This window comes from Gadus macrocephalus, chromosome 9 (genome assembly GCF_031168955.1).
Source record: "Gadus macrocephalus chromosome 9, ASM3116895v1".
Lineage (NCBI taxonomy): Eukaryota > Metazoa > Chordata > Actinopteri > Gadiformes > Gadidae > Gadus > Gadus macrocephalus.
Genome location: NC_082390.1, coordinates 5,181,641 through 5,197,717, shown reverse-complemented (window position 1 = coordinate 5,197,717; position 16,077 = coordinate 5,181,641). Strand labels below are relative to the sequence as shown.

The 16,077-nt window shown below is 44.4% G+C and overlaps 1 protein-coding gene across 3 annotated transcripts; it reads right to left on the bottom strand.

The window, feature by feature from the left end:
* Positions 1 to 142: 142 nt before the first annotated feature.
* On the bottom strand, positions 143 to 15,865 carry parvb (parvin, beta). 3 transcript variants are annotated; one of them, XM_060060378.1, is made up of 13 exons: positions 15,510 to 15,865; positions 9,136 to 9,225; positions 7,953 to 8,023; positions 7,012 to 7,114; positions 5,726 to 5,866; positions 4,873 to 4,988; positions 3,768 to 3,826; positions 3,432 to 3,451; positions 3,275 to 3,336; positions 3,099 to 3,167; positions 2,698 to 2,799; positions 2,517 to 2,589; positions 143 to 1,177 (listed from the first exon to the last, which is right to left on the bottom strand). In XM_060060378.1, the coding sequence occupies exons 1-13, from the start codon at positions 15,622 to 15,624 to the stop codon at positions 1,101 to 1,103; spliced, it is 1,098 nt and encodes a 365-aa protein (XP_059916361.1). In that variant the 5' UTR covers positions 15,625 to 15,865; the 3' UTR covers positions 143 to 1,100. The 3 variants fall into 3 exon arrangements, with proteins under 3 accessions (XP_059916361.1, XP_059916363.1, XP_059916362.1); XM_060060380.1 differs by lacking the exon at positions 15,510 to 15,865 and adding an exon at positions 13,356 to 13,480; XM_060060379.1 differs by lacking the exon at positions 15,510 to 15,865 and adding an exon at positions 11,284 to 11,501.
* Positions 15,866 to 16,077: the final 212 nt, after the last annotated feature.

Sequence of the window (16,077 nt, the reverse complement as noted above, 5' to 3'; positions counted from 1 at the left end):
TTGACCAAGGGATGAAAATAGAGGCCTGAAATAAACCCCTAATATCTTCGGCTTAGCCCAGACAGGAAGGAAGCGGATGGTCCAAACGACACTTAATTCAGCCGTGCACGCAAACGACAAACGAAAGAAATTCAATTCACACTTTGGTGAAATTCAGACGTTTATTCCTTTTTTTACACAGATAAATAAGCACAGGCGTGAGCCGGCTGCTTGAAGCAAGTCCAACAGGCATTTGGTTCATTCTCTGTCTCTCTCCTGGTTCTCCATAATTAATCCTCAGTAGGAAGCAGAGCTGGCTGTAAAGTAAAGGCTGTGTCATATCACGGCTCTCCTGACTTGGCAGAGCCTCAGAGGACCAGAAAGAGGCCAGGGCCCTGAGCTGGGACTTGTAAGGGAAAGGAGCCGAACCAATGAGGAGATGCGCTGACAGTGTCTCGGCATGTACAGGGAGAGAACGTACAGTATAGCTCCTCTCATTATAAATCCATGATTACACTGATAGCACATGTAGCTTCAGCCAGCGGTATGGCCTAGATAGCATCGGAAATCGTCTCAACTTTGTTGATCTATTTGTTTTAAAGCAGAGTAATATTATATATATTTTATATATATATATATATGTATATAAATAAGGCAGTAGTAATTGGCGATAAGAATATAAAAGTACATTTGTGAGACCGAGTGTGCAGCCCTTTACACTGTCTCGACATACAGCAGTGTGGGTTAATAGTTGTATTTCTTTAAAAAATAAAGTACAATCAGTGTTATTTAGTCAAAACTTTCAGGCTTCATACTTTCTGCTGTCATCGCGATATATTTATAGACCAAGGCTGAATGTCACAGAAGACATTTCCTCACTACCAGGAAGGAATAAATAAACGGTGACATTTGGGAAAAGCCTCAACGTAAACCAGAGATGTTCCGAGAGGTCATCGTCTCCCGAGGGTTTTTTCCAATCCAAACTAGCGCTACGTTTTCTGTTTTTCTTCTCCTCCCAGCCGTTCTTGTTTTGCCGCCCGTCGGACGACAGGAAGTGATGTAATTGGTACAGGCACAGAACAGTGTCATCCTCGTTAGGGCGGGGTCTACGGCAGCTGGTGTCAGTCTGAGTTCTTGTAATTGGTGAAGAGGTTGTACAGGACTCTGAGCGTCGACTTCAGGTTCAGGTTCACCACATCTGTGACGGGACGGAGGGACAGACAGGGAGGTGGACGTCCAAAGACAGGTAAGGACTTGTTTTTGGTATAAAATAAGTGATGAACATCTAAAATTGGTTTGGGATGAAAAGTTGTTTGGACAATTCAAATGAAAGGGAACTAGCGAATGTGATTTGAGGATAAAACAAATGTTAGTGAGGCAGCATTGTAACTATGGGTGATGGCTCAGAGAATGGCAAATCATTTGGTATTTCGTCGCCAAACCAACCAGTCTATTCATGAGCAGCTCACAAACAAACACATATACATCACAAAAAAAACTAATTGCATGACCTTGTCCATGATGATGGAGAAAAGTAGTGCTAAACCAACTCTTTCATGAAAGAACCGTGGGCCGATGCACTCTATCGGTTAAGATGTAAATGAAGTGGACGGGTTTTCCATTAAAAAGTGCCTCAGCAATCTAGCGGAAGTGCAATATCCTGGCAGGGAGATTCAGAGATAATCAAGATCTCATCAGTGACCTTGCTCAATGTCGTGTACATATTCATCAGCCTAGTGATTGGCTGATTACACTTTCCCATTTAACGTGACTGTACGGGGTGAGCCAGGGCAGACAGACAGCCCGGGTTAACTGCTCTTTATGCACGTTGACCTGTTGCCAAGGGTGACATTTTGGATAATGACTAGTCTGGGAATCTCACTTCACAGGTCTGCACCCTGGTGGTGAATAGCTCAACAGTAAAATGTAACCCCTTCCTTTGCATTTAAAGTCTCAAACATTTTAATTTTAAAATCAGAACAAACTTGACGTATGATGCTGAATATTTTCTGTTATGGCAAAAAACAATGCACAATGCACTTATGTACACTGCATAAATAGTATTGTTACCCAACTTCATTCAAGTAATACTAATTCTCTGGGTATTTAGAGATACTTCGCCAAGTGGGTACAAGTCATTTCATTGCATTATTGAGTGTGAGCCGATAAAGCCTTTGATCCGTAGCAGGATCAAAGCAGAAGATGTGTTAACTTAAAGTCATACCTTGACTTCAGGTAAAATCCACAGATTATTTCAGTTAGAAATGTGAGCATTACAGAGGATTCACTGCGACCCAGTCACAGAAGATGCAACACCGCCATCTACTGGCAAGTATGGACATTCGCAATACTGGATAGAACTCACAATTTGGATCGATCTCTCTCGATAAGCTATCGATAATATATTAATAATCAAATAATCCTACGTAACACTAACAAGTTAACTTTTTATTAGACTTTTCTTCCGATTATGTCATATTATCAATAACAAAACATAGTGGAAACGACAACAATGAAGATATCGGGACGCAACATACCTTCTGGTCTGGCCTTTGGCTTCTTCAGTCCTCCATCCTGCATGAGTTCAAAGGCAAACGCCACATTGTGCACCTATCAGGAGGCAAGACAAAGCTCCATCACCACGTCATTACACAGATTGATATACATTATTAACTTTTAAATATGCGTAAACAGACTTAACAAACATCAATTATTCACCTTCTGTTCAAAGCTCTCGGGGGTGAGGAAGAAATTGTAGAGAGGCACAAAGTAATCCTCCAGAAGACCCATCAGCAGAACCAAGTAAACACCATCTGCAAACTAGGCAGGGCCGAGAGACACAGAGAGAGAGAGAGGGAGAGGGAGAGAGATGGAGAGAGATGGAGAGAGAGAGAGAGAGAGAGAGAGAGAGAGAGAGAGAGAGAGAGAGAGAGAGAGAGAGAGAGAGAGAGAGAGAGAGAGAGAGAGAGAGAGAGAGAGAGAGAGAGAGAGAGAGAGAGAGAGAGAGAGAGAGATGAGCACGAAAGCTGCAGCAGTATATTTAAACAGTATTGAGTCTCCATTGAGTTCATTTAAATACTTGGGAGAGAGCACGGTACACATTAAATTAAAAGGCCTACCTGCGTTTCCAGCTCTGTTACTTCAAGGTTCAGCTTGTTCAAGTGTTTGTTGACAAAGGTGATGAGAGACTAGGGGCAAAAGTGCGAAATACATTATAATTAAAATAAATGACCAAAACCATATTAAAGATGTATAGCTCAGACTGGACACACAACAATGATTTATTTTTCTTTACCGTTTTCACAACGTTGAGCTTGTCAGGTGCGTGATCCAGCAAAGTGTCGAACGCATCTCTCTCTGCGATGACAAATATGTGTATGAGTAATCAACAGAAGAACAATGATATTCAACTTAGTAATGCACAGACCGTTGAACAGATGGCGGGTACTCACCAAATCTACCCATCATCATTCTGGGAAAAAAGGAAGGAACAAAAGACGTTTTATGATTCATTTTATTTTGTTTTGGTACAATGTAAGCGCGACAATGTAAAGTTTTGTTGTACATTCAACCTTACAACAGGCTAATGGGGAATATAATTATTAACATCTTACTGTGGGTGATGGTGACGCATATTTTAAATGTTTCAGTGTTGAACACTTGAAGTGTAGTCACTATATGGCAGCCACTTAACTCTCTCCAAGCATCACTTCAGAGAACTGTAACCAACCAATTCAACAGATCGACTCCATTTTAGAAGTGTCACATGTCCATAGAAATCCACTTACTCTGTGGTGGTGGTCAGCTCCTTTGTGATATGACCTGTCTGCAAGAGTCCGTCCTTTTTCTGCTCAGACGAAGATCACAGGAAAAGCGATTTAGTAAAACACAAAAGCATGGATGGAACAGAAAGTAAGAGGGCAGAATCAAATTAAGACAGAATATTCGTTTTGTGAACCCTTGCATAACCTCAGAAATCCTGAGGCTGTCGTTTGCTTATTGAAAAGCACCCAACTTTCAGATACTGAAACCTCTGGTCTATATCTATGACAACTTATAAACCACTGATATACCTACCACTGTGTCACTGTTTAAAAAGGTTGTCATACGATAAAAAAACAATATCCCATTTTGACATTTGGGAGCATCTTCTCAGCACCGATACCAACTCCTGGAATCTGTCCCAGATGCAGAGGTGGCATATTTGGATGATGTGTCTAAGTTCTGCATGGTGCCAAAAATAGTGAATTTGTTGCAAATCGCTGGGTGTTATTTATCGTTTTCCATAGGAGAAAATACAAAGTTTTGGGGAAATTGTGTCTGCTTTCTTTTTGCTGTCCACTGTCCTCAGCCTCTCTCCCTTCACTCACTGATCCCGCACCAGTCATTCATGGCTCCCCCTCCAAATTTCTCCCCTTTTGTTATTCCAACTTCCATGCATGGATGCTTATTGGATTAAAGGTCAACCATCATGCTCAGCAATTTTTTCTATGGAGAAGTGATGCTTCATCGCCTGCTGTGAAACAATCATGGTCAGCAAAATTAATCCATTGTCCGCAAAATAAACAATGAAAAGTTTGGCCGGTGGACAAGGACTTACGATAGAAGACAGCTAAGTGAGGAGGTCAGGTTGGAGGTCAGGTTGGAGGTCAGGTTGGAGGTCAGGTTGGAGGTCAAGTTGGAGGTCAGGTTGGAGGTCAGGTTGGAGGTCAGGTTGGAGGTCAGGTTGGAGGTCAGGTTGGAGGTCAGGTTGGAGGTCAGGTTAGTGGTCAGGTTGGAGGTCAGGTTGGAGGTCAGGTTGGAGGTCAGGTTGGAGGTCAGGTTGGAGGTCAGGTTAGTGGTCAGGTTGGAGGTCAGGTTGGAGGTCAGGTTAGTGGTCAGGTTAGGTCTTACCTTGACCACCACCACCTGTACGGACACGTGTTCTGGGAGTCTGATGGGGGCCTGGAAGTGCATGGCCAGGGAGACCAGCAGGAACACGATGGCCACCAGGTTCTTGGAATGGATGGCTGTGGGAACAGGCCACAAGGGGGGGGTGTCACCTCGTGCTTCACCACCACAACACCACAGACGCAACACAACGACCATAGCCACATACCGGGTACTTCGGTTTAACATGCAAAACATTGAGCTTATTCGAGGGAATTGTCAGAATTTTTGTAATTAACTCAGCCATGGAGGAGGCAGGGGTTACATTCTAAGCATCACACATTTTAAATATCAGTATAAAATTTCAGGAAAAAATAAAGTACAAATACAAAGACATAGATATACAATTTTTTTTTATTATATATATATATATATATTATATAAAAATAAGCCCCTTCATGGCGCAGCAAGACACCTCCGCTGCGCGTCGGTGTCCTGTTCGCCCTGTCGGGGCTTATTTTCTCGATAATGACCGGCGTTCTATACATTATCCCTTACATATATATATATATATATATATATATATATATATATATATATCGCCTGCCCGGGTTGGATTTAGAAGACTTTCATGCACTAGACGGGTTAGAGGCCTTATACTGACAGTCCACTGGATGGGTTAGGGTTAGGCCTAATACTGGGGGTTAGGGTTAGGCCTAATACTGGGGGTTAGGGTTAGGCCTAATACTGGGGGTTAGGGTTAGGGTTAGGCCTAATACTGGGGGTTAGGGATAGGCCTCATGCTGAGGGTTAGGGTTAGGCCTCATGCTGAGGGTTAGGGTTAATACTGAGGGTTAGGGTTGGGGTTAATACTGACAGTCAACGCTCCACTCGATGGGCCAGCCGTGGGGCCTCAGCAGCAGGTTGACCGCCTCCAGCACCGTCAGCAGCTTCTGCTTCTGGACGATCTCTGACTGGGTCACCTCCGCCACGTTCAGCTTCCTGCCCGACAGCTTCTCTGTGAGGGGGGAGAGAGAGGGATAGAGGGGGAGTGAGAGGGAGGGAGGAAGGAAGGGTGAGGGGAAAGAGAGAGAGAAGGGAGGGGAAAAGGGAGAGAGAGATGGAAGGAGAGAGAGGGAGGGAGGAAGGGTGAGGAGAAAGAGAGACAGGAGGGAGACCAAGGGGGAGAGAGAGTGGGGAGGAGAAAGGGGGGAGAAAGGGAGGTTGGGGAGAGGGGAGAGAGGGAGGGGGGAGGGTTAGAGGAAAGAGAGAGAGCAGGGAGAGAGAGGGAGACAGGGGAAGGGGAGGGGGAGAGAGGACGGGAAAGAGGGAGGGAGGAAGGGGGAGGGGAAAGAGAGAGAGGAGGGAGATGAAGGGGGAGAGAGAGATGGAAGGAGAGAGGGGGGGGTAGAAAGAGGTAGGGGAGAGGTGAGAGAGGGTGGGGAGGAGAGAGAGGGAGAGAGAGAGGGGAGGAGAGAGGGGGAGAGAGAGAGGGGAGGAGAGAGGGGGAGAGAGAGAGGGAGGCGGAAGATGCGACGAGGGGGATAGAGGTGGTGGGAAGAGAGGAAAAGAGAGCGAGAGAGCGAGAACAATGATAAAAGGAGAAATTGAGAGGGACACATGAAGACAAGAGAGAGAGAGAGAGAGGAAACAATGAGAGAAAGAGCAGAGGACGTGAGAGAGAAGGAGAGAGACATTGAGGAAACAATCATAGCAGAACAATTCCATCAGTGTGGGCGAGAGAAAGAGAGAGATGTATTTAGACCAGATCTGACCGCGATGAACACAATCACGCTTGTAAAGTAAATCCGAAAATAATTAGATACCGCACATATGTATGTTTGACTCGGAGCGACAAAATGTTAAAAAAAAAGAAGAGAATCAGCAACAACAGGAGAGGGAGGAAGCGGTGCTATAAGGAGACACAGAGCAAAAGGAAGCAGTCCCTGATATGAGTCAGTTTCCATGGGTGGGCACAACACGAGAAGAGCCCCCGGATCTCAGTTAGTCACACCGTCAGGATGTGTGAATAATGGATGCATTCAGTCTGTCACACAGTGGCCAAAGGAGAGGTGTTGTTTAATGTTAAATCAAGTCAACAAACAGGATGAAACAAAAGACTATTTAGCCACTGAGAGGATGGCGACGCAGTCTGATGCTCACCAAACAGCTTCTGGAGCACCTGTCCGTCATAGCAGTCTTCCTCCAGATCCTTCACTATGATCCTGTCCTCCTCCAGCTCACTGTTGATCCAGTCTATCAGGACCTGGGCACGCACACACACACAAACACACACACACACACACACACAGGCACAGGCACGCGCACACACACACACACACGCACACACACACACACACACACACACACACACACACACACACACACACACACACACACACACACACACACACACACGCACACGCACACACAGGCACGCGCACACACATGTGCACACACAGGCATGCGAAAACACGCACACACACACAAACACACACACGCACACACACACACACAGGCGCACACACACACATGCACACGTAAACGCATACACACACACACACACACACACACACACACACATGCGAAAACACGCATGCACACGTACACACGAACGCACACATAGAAACACACACACACGCATGCACGCACACACATGCATACACACAAGCAGGCACACACGCACGCACACACACACACACACACACACATACACACACACACACACACAAAGATTATAATATAACACTGTCTATATGAAACCCCAATCAACTTCCATAAGGGAAGTAAAAGTAAAAAAAATTGTGAATAGCTTCTTTGGGAAGCAATTTGTGGTATTAATGATATTAAGAATTGTCATAGTATTACTAAAAAAAATAATCAGTTCCCCATTGAAATGACGAAATGTCCCAACTCTGTTGCCACCGACAACCAGTTTATAACCTTCATAATACTTTCATCAGGGCTTTCATCAGTGGGCCATTTGCTCCATCACCATTGTGTTACCTCATTCAGTGATAGATAGTGCCACAACAGACGTTTAAGTCCATAAAAATCTTTGAGATTGCGACTTGAAAATAAGTATTTGGTGGTAGAATAGATACCTTGAGAAGATCTTTGAACTTGTGGGTTTCCCTCGACGTTGGGTCGAGCATAACTCTCTCAGCGTTCTCCTCTGATGAAGACAGTAATGTAATGTAACTTTATTTGAAAAGGGACAATGTCCAAAAGAAACATTTACCTTGTTTAGAGCAAGGAGAGATGCATTGTACCAGGTTTTAGCAAACTGCTATTTTCCACCCGTAGTCCCTGGGCAGGTGAGAACAATAAATACTACAAAGCTAAACAAGACACAATAAAATCTAAACATGGGATCAAACATTAAAAGGATAACAAGATACAATAATATAAATACATGGGATGAAAAAGTTGACGAAAAGCACTACATTATATATTTTATAAAAAATATACCTCTATCCTACTAGCAATACAAAATTGTGTGCAGTGAGGAAGGATAACAGTTAAAAGAACAGATGAAACTTCAAGCACACACACACACACACACACACACACACACACACACACACACACACACACACACACACACACACACACACACACACACACACTGCCTGAGAGAAAGTAATAAGAGGAGAGCATTCTGATATATAATTGCCTAATATGTAAAAAAAAAACACAAACACAATATGAAGACGAGGCAAGCTTAATATCTTTTCCTTTCAAACTAATTAAAAGCATACTTCAGAAAAGGACATATCTGGGATTTGTTATTCCACACACAAAAATAAAAACTTAATTTCAACATGATCTACAGTGCTTCATACATGCACATTGTGACACTCCCATTACATAATAACAGTATCCCTCACACCCACACCCATAAAACCACCCCCCCCTCACACACACACACACACACACACACACACACACACACACACACACAAACCCTGGTGGCTCTTAGGGTGACGGAGGGCGTCGTCCTCTCTCTCCAACCACTTTCACTTCCTGCTCCTCCAGTACCGCACAGTGGCCAACCCAGGTCACGTCCACGTTGCTAATGGCAACCTGAGTGTTTTTGTTTGTGTGTGTGTGTGTGTGTGTGTGTGTGTGTGTGTGTGTGTGTGTGTGTGTGTGTGTGTGTGTTTGAAGTTTCATCTGTTCTTTTAACTGTTATCCTTCCTCACTGCACACTGTCACGTCCACGTTGCTAACGGCAACCTGAGTGTTTTTGTCCGTGTGTTTGAAGTTGTGTGTGTGTGTGCGTACCCATCAGCGTGTCTTCAGGGTGGATCTCGATGCTGGACGGCAGCAGGGGAGCGTTGATGGCATTCTTCCCCTCCTCATGGAGATCACTCACTGGGGAGACGACATACACACACGCATGCAAGCACACACACACACATACACACGCACACACGCACGCAAGCACACACACATACACACACACGCACGCACACACACGCAGGCACACACACACACAATATATACACACAAAAAAGGTATTTAATAACAGGGCTGTAACACAGGGATTAACTTTCCTTATAGGCCCCACAGTGTTTCCCAAGTACGACCGATAATATAAGTTAGTCACTCATGTTATGACCCAATTATTATTGCAATACTTGAGTCCGTTGGTACTGAGTGATGTAAGATTCCAACGAACAGCTCAAACCAGGCACCCTCCCCTGCCCCAATGTTTTACTCTTCCGCTTGTTAAAACAAGGCACTACACAAAGCAACGCTGCTAGCCCACAGGCAGACAACGGTGGTGAACATGGGACAGTCATGTCATGATGGGGCATTTTCTGGGAATGTGTTTGCCTGGTACGGTGGGGAGGAGGGAGAGGGAAGGTTGGAACCTCTAGGGAGGCATTTCTCCCCCCTCTCTCTCTCTCTCTCTCTCTCTCTCTCTCTCTGTCTCTCTCTCTCTCTCTCTCTCTCTCTCTCTCTCTCTCTCTCTCTCTCTCTCTCTCTCTCTCTCTCTCTCTCTCTCTCTCTCTCTCTCTCTCTCTCTCTCTCTCTCTCTCTCTCTCTCTCTCTCTCTATTCCTCTAATGGTCCTTTTCCTCTCATCATTCCCTTTCGATTATTTGTGTGTGTTTGTTTGTGTATGTGTGTGAGTGTATATTTATATGTGTGTGTGTGTGTGTGTGTGTGTGTGTTTTTGAGAAAGCTTGGGGATGCACTCTAATGCCCCTGTAGCCATCTTGTTTTATTGACATTTCGGTCCGTGAAAGTGCGTATGACATTGTCTGTATAGGGCCTGTACATACGAATGCATGATGGGATTTCTTTGTTGTCAATGCTCAATACTGGCTATTCTATTACCTAGGCTCATTAAAACCTCCCATGAGAAACACTGTGGCAGTGTCAACCACACCCATGTACCATAATGACAAATCATTGAACGATTAACAACATAACAATGACCAAAAAAACATTACTACTAGTACACTACAAAAATAATAAAATACTCCTATGCTCCCGAATTCTTCATGATGTAAAAAAAAAATAAAAAAATCGTGAAAGTCACTGGTGGCCAAATATGAGAAAAATACACTCAGCCAGAGGGATGTTTCTATCGACCTCAATTTCACCCCTCATTTTTTTCCCTTCTTCCAGTGGAAGTGATAAGGCGATAACCAGTGCGCACACTGCAGCATAAACCCAGGCCAGGCACTAAACCCAAACCAGACGGTCCCGATACCGTGGGGGGAAATGCTGTCCATGCACACTTCTGTTATGATTCAGTGTTCCCAGAGGGGGGGGGGGGGAGCGGAGCAGGCCAGTAGCAGGCTACAGTCCCATCTCACCTCCCTGCTCATCAGCATTCCCTTTATGATCAAAGTAGAGAAACTGATTCATCATAATTGTCCATCTTTTTCCTCTGACTCATCCATCCGGGAGAGAGATAGTGAATCTGATGCTGCTGTTCGGTACTCTGCTGTGCTATGCCAGACCTACTTTGGAATGTATGTATCTATGATCTTATCGCATATAATGTGTAAACAGTGTAGGCCTACATATTATAAAACACCAACATAATATAATATCTCACACAGATTTGACAATATGCAGTAGAATGACTCCCAGCACAAGACCTGTAGATCTTAAGTATTTTGAGGCACCAATACCTCCTATCATGTTATAAATCTAGCCGATCACCTGCATCGTGTCTCATTCTTTTTGACGACGGCTCTTTTAAAGTCCCATTTCCCATCGCTCAAATCACCCTGAGAGACGCGCTGTCCTTCTCTCACACCAAACAACAATACGAGTTCTCAACCGCTTTGAACAGTCACCTCAGTCATAAGGTAACAGCGCACACAACTGATGCCTCCCCGATCATCTCTCTGAAGTTCCTCTGCGCGAACAATAATCCAGAAACCTGTTAAAAACCAAAGGTCAACACTACCTTGCTTCTTCCTCTTAGTGCCACACAGGAGCCCTGCCATGATCCACGCTTAGCCCGCGGCACTGCTAGTCTCTCCGGACAGTTAAAGTCAGCTAAAGCCGTAGGGTGCTTGTATGTGTGAGTGGGAGTCTGTGAAAGCATGTGTGTGTGTGTGTGTGTGTGTGTGTGTGTGTGTGTGTGTGTGTGTGTGTATATACGTGTGTTGGCTGCAGACGGTGGGTCTGACCGGTGGCTACGGGGGAGTCGTCACGTGTGTATTTCTGTCACAAACCCACCCTCCCCTACTCCACCTCCACGGTCCGGTTACAAGCTGAAGGAAGTGTGTGTGTGTGTGTGTGTGTGTGTGTGTGTGTGTGTGTGTGTGTGTGTGTCTTTTCACTCCCTTCTCATTTCTCATTAAAGTAGATGAGATTTAGTGAATACAGACACACACAAACAAACAAACACACACACACACACACACACACAATGAATGTGGTCTACTGGACAAGCTGACGACAGGACACGAGAAAAAAACCTACAGACAGTGTGTGTGTGTCTGTGTGCGTGTGTGCGTTTGTGTGTGTGTGTGTGTGTGTGTGTGTGTGTGTGTGTGTGTGTGTGCGTTTGTGTGTGTGTGTGTGTGTGTGTGTGTGTAACTGCTATACACCTGCTAGACTTTTTTTTAGTGACATATCAGAAGTCTTCCTATAATTAAAAACTATTACTATATTAGAACTATCCTACTGAGGAATGGAGCGCCGATCTATTTGATATTTTGTCTTACCCTTTGGTCATTTACCCTTTTCTCCCAGTTGCTAAAAACATGTCAGGTTCCTCCTCAACATAATACCCTGCTTTGAGAATGAGCACATGCAGGCGCCGTTAACCTGATTGGTCCTTCACAGGACGATCAATCGCACTGCGATGCTTAGAGCTTTTAACAGAATTATACAAATTCAATCGTGACCCCTGGAACCGAGTCGCCGTCGTAAATTGCCGGCAGGCCCCCGTCGCAGACATCCGTGGAGCTGTGTGCTGTAGTACTTAGAGCAATTAAACAGACCAAGCAGCTCCGTCATATAACAACTGCCTGCCGCATGGGCGGGCTGGCAGAACACACACACGTGGTGCACGCACACAAAACCTCACACACGTGTACACACACACACACACGCGCACGCAAACACACACATAGACATAAACACACACACACGCACAAGCAAACACACACCCACACAGGAGCCCACGCACACACACACACACACAAGTTCACAAGCACAGAACCACAAAAACACACACACACACAGAGCGCCCAAGGAAGAAGCACAACAATCTTAATCTGGTTTCTACCATAAACATTGAACGTCCGGATAAAAAGATAGAAATCTGGTGATCCTGGCTGTAGCTGGGGGGGGGGGGGGGGGGTACTGCGACATACAACACAGGGTGGGGTAAAAATAAAGCCGAGAGTACGGAGAAGATGGAGCCTGGCAGATATAGGGCTGAGTATTTATACCGCAGCCAGTCTGTGGTGAGTAGCATACGCGAGACCCTAACTATCCTCAGTGGGGGGGGGGGCGGACGGACAGACACACGTCCCAGCAGGGTTCATATCGGACATGGAGCCAGACATGGTGGATGTTTACGCCCAGGAGTCACCTGGGAGGGGAACGAGTGGGGAGCGGGGTCCCGGGACACGTTTAACAGGGAGGGCAGAGAAGGAATTCAGGGGAGGAAGGCCAGGACCCACTCACTGGAGTTTAAATGGGTCAGGGGTCAGGGCACGCTAGGGGTAAACTCCCAGCCAAAGGGTTCTAGGTTTGAATCCCCAGAGACTCCAACAGACCTAACCAAAGACATGTTTCTATAAACATTACATACACTGTGCAGCACTCTGGATGGAAGTATCTGCTCAATAAGTGTACCAAAAAGACGAATAAAGAATCAGATATGAATAATGCACGCATTGTTTATGAATAATATTTGTCATAAATTTTTGGTGATATAAATATAAATAACCCAATTCTGTGAAATCATATATCACGATATAATGGTAATTTATAGCAAGAAGAAAAGATTATAAAACTTACCATGCTCAATATCCATCCTCGTAGGCTTTCTATTTGCTGGATGAGTGAAACGACTTCTAATAAGGCTTCTTGGAAAATGACTTGCGCATGTCAACTTAACTTATGAGTCTCGTCTTAGGCTGATTAGGACATAGACACACTTCCTCTCACTTTATCAGTGGACACACAAAAAGCTCCAGAGACATTTTTAGAAAGGCTGACATTATATGAATGCATCACTCTCTATTAACTGGGTCTCTGGATAAAAGGTTTTACTTCCATTTTAATCGAGCTAAAGGCTTTGGGTTTGAATTGGGGTTCCTGTCTGTAGGGTTTATCTTATAAACTGTCCATTAGACTGATAACCACTAACTAGCCTCCTAACAGAATATGTAAAAAAGAAAAATATATATGGCATATATGCCTTGTTCATCTCTCCATGTAACTAGTGTTCATTTTTAAAGGAAGATTATATTATATTATTATTATCTTTTCTATAGGGCCTCCATTTTGAAAGCATTGTAGCATGGTATTGTTATTGTAGTCTGTGTTTCTTTGGTCATTGTTCAGTTATTCATCTGGAAATTATGTCATTATGGGACGACATTGTGGTATGAAACTGTCAAAGCATTTTCACATTGTACAAGCCCAATAATGAATACATTATTCAGTACACACACAGACAATAGCTCAGTCCCCCCAGTTCCAGGAAGAGGCTTGTTAACAGGTTGCTACAATACTACCGTCCCTGACAAAAAGTAAAGCTAACCCTCACCCCTCCAATGGAGAGATATCTGCAATGAATCACATTGACCTGGACTTCACACTTGAAGAGAAGTAACTGAGAGAAGACTGGTAATCGTCGCCCACATAATCCAGCAGGGGGCGTCCGAGGCCCCAATAGGCTTCAGTAGACGCCCTGTTGTGACAGTCAAAGACAAATAAAATAATGGAATAATAATAATTACTACCGAGGCTAATAGTAGGCTATATTTAGTGGTATTAGACAAGACGAAGCATCAACAACTGGACCAAACCTGTTTTTACGAAAAAAAAAATCTGAATTATTTTATTAAATTTCACTAAAGACTGCAACTCCAATGTCAGTTGAGCGTGACCCTCAAGATATAATCCAATATCCACCACACCCAAGAGCGACTGAAACCACAACCATGTGCTTTCTCTGTGTTTCCCCCCTGATACCAAAAACAAACAGTCTAAAGGTTTACTTTAGGGAACCGTTATGTTTGATTTAACCCAACATTGGTGTATTGATCAATTCGAAGTCCAACACGCAAGCCCTGCTGATTTGTACAGACCTAGAAGGCCTCATCCGCTCCTAAAGTTAAAGACCACCATGGCACACAATTAATTTAGCTATTGGGGGCCCTTAAGTCATTAACATGCACGGGGTGGTCCCTTTCGTGAATGACAGCAAACACATGGCTCTCAGACTGTAAACCCAGTCGTCAAAGTGTGTGTGTGTGTGTGTGTGTGTGTGTGTGTGTGTGTGTGTGTGTGTGTGTGTGTGTGTGTGTGTGTTTCCCCCCCACACACACACACACACACACACACACACACACACACACACACACACACACACACACACACACACACACACACACACACACACACACACACACACACAAAGCAGCAGTTGCCCACTCGGACGACTCAGACAAGTATATCAGAATAATCTGAAAACATATATGCTGAATCATTTACAACGTAGGCTACTGTCAGCTCTAGATATAGGGCTAGAAATAAATAGTGAAACCCACAGTAACTATGTGGTTTGAGTGATCAGAGTTTGGGTAACAGACCTAGCACTTTGAGCATAAATATTTCCCGTATGCTTCATCTTTAGAAGCCCACCATGCCAGACAGCTGTCAGCCCTCTATTTATGACCATTACCTCATGGGGGGACAATGTGCCTTTTCCATTAACGGCGCAACGACGGGACAGCGTACGTGTACAGCTTTTCTCAAACACAAGAGAATATAGGAAAACTCATAGCCACATGCATTTCTCTTTTCGCTTGCTGGCCTGGCCGTTTTGATAGGGAATGTTATTATAGCACCATGAGGAGTAGCACACACAACAGGGAAAAAAGTGATCGGCTTCATTCATTATCAGCTTCATTGTAACCCCATACCGATATCTGACCAACATACCTTCTTTAGCTTTCTTCTTTCGTCCCAGCGTCCCTCCTAATTTACCCAGAAAAGATTCGTCCTTTTTCATCTTGGCCATCAGTGGATTCCCAGATTTAGTCGGAGTTCCAGACATAGCGTATTTCAACGTCACTCCGTCCCGTTACCGAAACACTACTGGAAAAATAACATACGTGCTCCAATGCTTTGATTTGATTCACTCAAGACACTGCAGAGTACAGAACCGGAGACGGCAACAATAGAGAAGGACCGGACAAGAATGCTCAGTAAATATGGTACAATGACTCACTCATACAATAATGTAGGCCGGCGAAACAATTAGCATTATTCATCACCGCTCAACAGCGCCGCTCAGAGGCAGGAAGCGGTATATAGCGGATCACCCTCCTAGTGTCCCGTCACTGTAATGTGACTACGGGTTACACAGGATAATATCACAGGACCAAAAGGAAAGTTTTTTTTGTGTGCTGGCATTGTTATGTCTACATTTTGTATTTTGGGAAATGTACAAATCAAGCTACACTTGAAAAATCCAAATCTCCCTAGGAAACAAGCATAATAGCAGCAT